General features: G+C 43.0%; 1 protein-coding gene across 1 annotated transcript; it reads right to left on the bottom strand.

Annotated features, from left to right (window-relative positions):
* Positions 1 to 714: 714 nt before the first annotated feature.
* LOC139458867 (CD209 antigen-like protein 2) lies at positions 715 to 5886 on the bottom strand. The gene is made up of 6 exons (XM_071240301.1): positions 5847 to 5886; positions 5070 to 5291; positions 4061 to 4288; positions 2495 to 2577; positions 1570 to 1666; positions 715 to 941 (listed from the first exon to the last, which is right to left on the bottom strand). The coding sequence occupies exons 1-6, from the start codon at positions 5884 to 5886 to the stop codon at positions 715 to 717; spliced, it is 897 nt and encodes a 298-aa protein (XP_071096402.1).
* Positions 5887 to 8196: the final 2310 nt, after the last annotated feature.

Here is an 8196-nt window from a genome sequence, read left to right as displayed (position 1 = left end):
TTCAAAGATGTATCTGCGTTACCTCGAGCAATCAAATTTCTGGACCCTCTAAGTGGGTGTTTTGTTTATCTCCGCAATGAGCAATATCCCAGCTACATGATGGTGGTTTGTAAGTAATCGAGTCTGGACCAGACAATCCAGTGATTGACAGCATCGATCCACGTAATTGGGATACGATGACATGTTTCAACCATGTCAGAGTGCCTGGCCACCCGATCCCGTTAGTAGCCTCTTACGCAAAGCATCGGTTGCTGAAGACCAATTTTAACAAGGATCTTCATGTGGGAGGGTGGATGGTGGTCATGGCACTTAATAGCTCAGCCTATAGCGGACATCAACTATCTGATAAGACAAGTCAAATCGCCATCGTTTTGTCTCATACGACAAGCATGGGTTGCTGAAGACCACATCTACCCCGGAACTTCGCACGTCTGTCATTCGGAATACCCCGTGTTCACCTTTTCGAGGTTGCATGGTCAGAAAACACATTCCGACTGTCACTTTCCCGATCCGGTAAGCGCCGCTCTGATTGGCCGTTTTAAAGATCGTTCTGACGTGACCCGTAATGGGATGTCCTCAGATCTGTGTTTAGCGGGAGCGAGAACTAAGATCTGATTTTAATGAGATTGGAAAAAAATTATTTTCAACTGACAATGAATGAATACAAACTCATCAATGAATTTTTCCACAATTTTAATCCCCAAGAAATTATCACTAAAGTGGTCTCTGACAGATGAAGAAGTTAGGTTCACTACAGTACATGGCTTGCCAAGCTCCCGTGGCTCCGTTCAAGTAGCCACATGCTGCATTCTTTATTTCTTCTACTGCAGCGGCAGCGATGCCAGCGTTCTTGTTTCTCCAGGGAACGTCGACGGTGGAACCATCCACCCACTGAAACACTCCAGTCTCCTCCAGGTCCATGGCGCCCACGTAGTATGTGTCTGAAAGCATCGAGTGAGTGTGTTTTTACGACACGTTTTATATGTATTTTTTCGCTTTGTTCCAGCAATATCACGACGAGGAATACTTGAAATGGGCATTGTGCTTATGTAGGAATCGAACCTGGGCATTTGGCCTGACGAGCGAACACCACCCGGCTAACAAAACGCCCTCTCTGGGATTAGGATGATATGGCGTTTATGTGATTGGTTCTTATTGGATGGATAGAGCTAACCAGTAAGTCCCGACCCCGTTAATCAAGAAACCCTGTACTCTGGACCTTTGCCGTCGGGAACCTCTCTCGAAACATATAATGTAAATAATAGCCCCAAACCCATTTGTCTGAATGATGACTTACGTACAGTGCCATCTCTCCGCAAACAGGATTAGTTACAGAAATTAATTAATCTGAACCTCTTGATCTGTCAGACTCTGACGACCAAGGGCACCGGGTTGTACTTTTAGTGTTCAAATATCCAAACCGGTTTAGTACCGGACAAAACCTTAACTTTACTTATAATCCTTTGAACAAAACCGTTTAAAAGGCACGATAAATGACGCATAACAGTGAAAATATATTTTTAAACTATTCAAAGATAAACTACCTTAGTAGTAATAAAACAAACTTACCATTGAGTTTGTTTTCAACCATATAGTTTCTGACGGCGTTGTCAAGGCTCTCCGTCTTAATCATCAGCAGGTGTGAGTGCACGCTCTCGCAGTTCGTCTGCAACAAAGGTTTACCTTGACTGCAACGGAACCTCGTTAATCCAGAAAACCCCGTCTTCAGGACGATAACTGTTTCTACATATACTCAAGGCAAAAGTAATATATATCATATAATGATAGGGTGATATATATGTATTGATAACTGAAATTGATATTGATAACAATTACGACAATCACTCAAGGGGATGGTGAAAACTAATCAGCCACCCCCCCCCCCCCCCCCCCCCCCCCCCCCCCCCCCCACACACACACACACCCGTCTCCAAGGACCATCATTACTAGAACAATTTTCACATAGTGACCCAGTGAGGATTACGAAACAATTAGGGGTGCCAACAATAAATATTGCTGACGCAGTTGCTGCGTCATTAACGGCGACGGCATCCAAGACGACTGGGCCACCCAAAGCACAACTATCTAAGCGCTACGACTATCGTAAGCCTTTGTTAAAGTATGGGAGTTACGATCGTCTTAGCGCTACGACTACCGTTGCATACGTCAAAAGTTGTACCGACTTGCCCGTTCACACGATGCAATGTGTTGCATGCAACAAATTGTATACAACTAGTTGTACCGTGTGAATGCCCCTTTAGACCTGAGACCGTTTTGTGCAAATGGGCCCGGGTGGATACGGATTCTGAAGGGACCATAGAGTTGCTTCGCCTTTAACGTATATGGAGTCAAGAGAATCCGGTTCATAAGGTCTTCCTGCATCTAACTTATGATACCAAAGGTCCCAGGGCGATTTTGTGTCGAATATTTACTTGTTTCAAGCTCGCTTTCGAAACGGAACTCGAGAGATTTGCTTATGTCCTTGAACACTTACCAGGGCCTCGGCGAATGTGGCGAAACTCGGGACAAACCTCAGGCACTCGGTGTCTATTGGGGAAAACCCGGAAGGACACTTGGCTGGAATTGTACAGAAATGATTTTAGCATGAAATAGAAAACATATATTCAGGGTTTTCTATACAAAGTATTCAATTATAGATCTGTTCACCCAGCAGTGAATGGGTAGGATGAGATGGTTAGGTGGCAGGTTAACTTTCAATAGCTTGTATACTTCCCAGGGAGCTGAGAACGAGAAACAAGTTCACACTGATCTACTGATCGGGATAACAATGCTAGGGCTTTGAGCATGCACCTTGTGTATTGAGTACAGTGCAATATAAGTATACACATTATGAATAGATCTCCACCCCTCCATGTTGAAGGGGCGGCGAAGCAGCCTAGTGGTTTAAGCGTTCGCTCGTTCCGCTGAAGGCCCGGGTTCTATTACCCACGTGGGTATAATGTGTGAAACCCATTGTCGGTGTCCCCCGCCGTGATTTGCTGGATAATTGCGGCGTAAAATCATACCCACTCACTCAATCATATAGCATTTCACCGTTGACATTAATTTGATCATAATTAACGAACAGTAATTTATGAAAGTAGAAGGCATATGTCTTATTCTCCTAAATGGTGATAAACGTTATCGAAGGAATGAATGTCATTCTGCGATACTGTCGTGATAATATAGTTCATTCGGTTTTTGTTGTACAGTGAAATCCCTTTACTCCCAGAACTGTTCTTTGTGAAGTCGACCCGATTAACCGTATTCCGGATAAACGAGTCATGGGTATGGAGTTTTGAATATGTATCGTCGGATCATACAGTTCCGGGCATCATGCGTTTTCGGACGGCCATGTTTATCGCGATTTCTCGCGCTATAACAGCGGGTGTGCCGTCACACAGACATTGTAAATATACTCAGATGATGGCAGGGCAGGTTTTTAAAATAAAGTCGTCTTTTATAAGTGAGTGAGATGTTTTACAGTTCTTGTGATTAGCGAGAAAACTACGAATGTTTCTTAAGCGCCCGAAACCCATAATACGGGAATATGTAGCCGTTTCTGTAAGTGATCGTCAGGATTGCAGGGTTTTCGAACAAACAATGTTACACTGAGTTGATAGTTATCTTCTGATTTGATATCATGGGTTATTTTAAGAAGATGTAAATTGATTTAAAGATGCAAATATTTGGTAAACGCGAGTTTATGTGGACCAAGTTAAAAATTATGATTAGGAAGTTAGGCTACTTGGTTTTTTTTTCAATTTAGAAGTTTCGAACGTATATTTGATACCCCAGGGGGACCAATCAGAATGCCGGATTCTAAAACGTCGTGGAAGAATCATATTTTCACTCGCCTGACATCATTGTTGACGTTTTCACCAATAATAACGTCATTTGTAATGAAGATATTTTGTAATGACGTCGACAATTGTCTAATTCTGGATCCCCATCTACAAAGCGTTCGTAGCCTTACGACAGTCGTAAATAAGAAGTTGTATTTAGACTATCACAGCACTACTAACGCTGTGTGGATCGGAAGCGTGCCCTATACTCATACCTGTTACTTCCACTTCACAGAAACTAAGAAGGTCCAACTCGTTCTCCAAGCTCTTCTGCTTAGTGATGCGTATATATCTTCCGCTAACTTCGCCCTCGCACTGAAGGGTTACGACATCTTCGTCATCAGCTGGCCCCTCGAACGTCGCACACGGCGTTCCTTCAGCGTCACTAACGACGTCAGGGTTCTCAGTGTACACCGTTACAGTCAGCATCTGAAGCCTCTCGCCTGAAGAAGATATAGGAATAAAAGGCTCTTTGAACATTATAAGTCTAACCGCGGAGTGTCAGAGAACGCGGGAAAGTAGCCAATGGGCCACGTTTGAGGGCTAGCAATGTCTTTTTACGCATTTTACGCTAAATCATAACATTAATCATAATCATTGGCGTCAAATGAAATGGGAATTCTAGGTGAGAGTAAACCCGTTGGGGATTACGGATAAGAACGGTCCAGCAGCAGATACGTGTAAGACATGACAAGCATGGGATGCTGAAGATCAATTCCAACCCGGAACTTTAACGGGGGAAGACTTCATTAATTGCAGCCACTCTAAAATAAGGAAGATAATTTATGGATGTCAACTTCTTTATTATGAGGATCACAACGTTTCGGAGTATATGCTTACTCCTTCATCAGGTGAATGAATGCTATGAGCCAGAGAGCACATATATGTACATGTAAGTAAAACAAAGGTAATAAGATAACAACAAGGGAAGCCAAAAGATAATTGGCGCCGATAGGTGATTAGCAATAGACAATGGAAGCCAACACTTTACAGTAATTAGCGCTGATAGTTCTAGATAACTGGACGCCAGGACTAAATTATCACTGTCTGGTAGTTGGCAATGGAACAATAGGAAAACGGGAGGCCGGGGTAAGTTAGCACTGATTGGTAAAAGAATAGAAATAGCAAAGGAAAAATGGAAGCCACTCTAATATTGTTGCAATATTGCTGGCTGCGGCGTATAACGACATTCAGTCACTTTCTCTGTGGTTGCAATGAACGTACCGCAGCAGTCTGCTCTGTTGTAGATAACGACATTGTCGACGGTGATAACCTGCTCCAGATCCACCATCCACCAGGGAGCTGAGTCCTGTATGTTTGTAGCGAAGCAGGACTCGGATTCCCAGTCACCGTCGGTGTTGCCGTCAGTGGCGAGGGAGCCGTTATACGAAACCCATGTGCTGCTGGTCGTGGCTGGTTTACCAAGGGCGAAGTTTGTTGCGGTGGCTGAAACAAAGTGCCAGAAAAGCTCATAGTGAAACCTTGTTGGTAAGGACCCGGGTAATCTGGAAAATGGACCTCCCGATGAAAACAAGTCACTATGTGTAACAGGATAGCACTTTAACAAATACGATGGCTATACCAATAGGATCCCGGAATATATTATGTGTAACAAAACGTACTTACTATTCCTTTTTGAAGCAAGCACTTCTCTACTTCAGCTCAGATGAGGAGAGGTGAAATTGGGTTTAACGTCGCGTCCTAGGTTTTTGCACTTATGTCGCGACGTGCATGCACGTGTGTGTGAGTTAGTGTCTGCTTGTACTAGTCCGGACTGATGCCGATTTATAGTGCTAGCTCACTTAGATACCATGCCTCAGTTTAACATGAATACTCCACTCAGACACAGTATACCGACTCCGAGCCGACCAGTCCTTGTTTTTGCCCCTTAATGCCGAGCGCCAGACAGGGTAACAACAGGTACCACCTGATTTGAGAGTCGTTGTTAACTTGTAAAAAGCTGTTGATCTTTACAATAAAGTAGGACGTGTTTATACTTACCACTGCCAACCAGAGCTGCGATGAGAAGGTATTGGATCATTGTCGTATGAAAAGGCAATGTATCCTCCAGCTCAGGGTCAGGACGTTTTATAGTCCGCGTCCTAACTTTAATCTATGACCAGCCCATTAATTAGCCACCTTAAGAATTTCACTCCACTGTCCAGTGCTAAAGCAATATGTTACATTGACCGATGGTCAACGCAAAATCAGTGTTACTTTCATCTCTCCCGTGATCTGTTACATAATAACTCACCGCAGATGTTGCATGGGAAGATCTTGACTTGCTGTGCGAGCCCTTTGAACGAGCAGGACCCGATCCGGGTTGGAATTTGTTGTCAGCAACACAGGCTTGTCGTAAGCGACGACTAACGGGATCGGGTGGTCAGGCTCGCTGACTTGGTTGATGCATGTAATCTTTTTTCCAATTGCGTAGATCGATGCTCATGATATCAGTCACTGGATTCTCTGGTTCAGACACGAATATGTACACACCACCGTATAGCTGGAATAGACCAGAGTGCGGCGTTAAACAACAAACAAACAAAATGATGGAGTAGGTTCAACTATAGGTATCACAGATTCGTTAAGTCTTTTCATTTGCGGTGCAATATTCATATTGTCTGCGAACTGTGACGACGCTGGTTAGAATAGGTCTTCAGCAACCCATGATTGTCGTAAAAGAAGACTATGCTTGTCGTAAGAGGCGACTAACGGGATCGGGTGGTCAGGCTCACTGACTTGGTTGATGCATGTCATATATCCCAATAGCGTGTATCGATGTTCATAATATCAGTCACTGGATTGTCTGGTCCAGACTCGGGGCGGTCGGGTAGCCTAGTGGTTAAAGCGTTCGCTCGTCACGCCGAAGACCCGGGTTCGATTCCCGACATGGGTACAATGTGTGAAGCCCATTTCTGGTGTCCCCCGCCGTGATATTGCTGGAATATTGCTAAAAGCGGAGTAAAACCATACTCACTCACTCACTCTGGTCCAGACTCGATTATTTACAGACCGCCGTCGTATAGCTGGAACATTGCTGAGTTCGGCGTTTAACAGCAAAATAACAAACATTGTTCCAGTTTGGTGAGTAGAGTTATTCAGTAACCTACATTTGCGTGAAGTCACCTAACTTGTCATTTGACTTGTGTATACAAAGGATTCTGACGGGGACTTCGATATTCCGTCAACCCAAAATTTGGCACCTGTTTTTTTCATTAAATAATTATTTACCTTAAAACACACAATCACGCAACGAAAGTTGGTTATTTAGGAGAAAAACCTTCTGCGTTTTGAAATTTGATATAGTCCCACTGTAGAGTAGATCTAGTCCTCTTGCATTAATTTGACACCGCTTTAGCTCGAGGTTACAATTGTATAAATAAGAGGTATCTACTCTACAGTGGGACGACATCAAGTTTCAAAACACAGTAGGTTTATCTCCATTCTACCATGACAGCAACGGTGCTCTCTTGCAACGCGTAACAACACAGGGTACAAAGGTCCTATCTTAGAACATTCCGAAAAAGGGGTCATAGGTAGTTATATAAACAATTTATATGACTAAAGTTCACCATTGAAATACTCATAGTCTTAATTAGTTCAAAATAAATGTTCAAAACACATAGTTTTTCAAAAGGAAGTTGACAAATAAGCCTCCAAACTTAGTCCAAAGATATGTCATTGCAACCTGCGTTGCACTGTTTAGACTTAACAAGTCACATCTTGAAAATCAGCGGAGCAAGCCATTTCTTGGAAATCGAGTATGCCATTTCCCATTGAAGGTGTGAAAGGTTGTAGATAGAGTTGATGAAATGATGAAACGAATATATTTTTAAAAAACCCGTTATGAATTATTTATTTTACAGTGTAAGTCTTATTAGGTAGTTAGCAATTACCCCGAGTAAATAATAAACAAATCAAAATATATGCCTCTCCACCCCGAACTTGGATGTGGCAGAACTTGACCTACATCACGGTTACTGACTTCTCACAACTGTCAATGGCTGCCAATGTTGTTGTTAATATTCTCACGCCTCAGCCATGTTACAGGAAAATAAAAAAAATTCAAACTCTTTCGGATAATGTTATATTTTACTTTCATTGTCGGTTGTTTCAATGAGGAAATTGTGTGTTCCGAGTCTGTTCACCTTCGAACATTTCTATGCAAAAGATATCCCTGCTTACTAAAATCTCATCAAACCTAAGGAAACCTCTTACTAACCAATCAAGATGGTGCCTCTGAAATCTGCAACGGCGATGTGATGGTGCTGGGATCTATATTGAAAAGCCTAGTTACAGCTGACTCCCCTTCCTGCATTCGGCCTATGGCGTTGTTTCTTTGCTCTTTGCA

Source organism: Haliotis cracherodii, unplaced genomic scaffold (genome assembly GCF_022045235.1).
Source record: "Haliotis cracherodii isolate W230 unplaced genomic scaffold, xgHalCrac1.p SCAF_13, whole genome shotgun sequence".
In the NCBI taxonomy this organism is placed as follows: domain Eukaryota; kingdom Metazoa; phylum Mollusca; class Gastropoda; order Lepetellida; family Haliotidae; genus Haliotis; species Haliotis cracherodii.
Note: the sequence above shows the minus strand (reverse complement) of the source record. Positions and strands in the feature narration are given on the sequence as shown.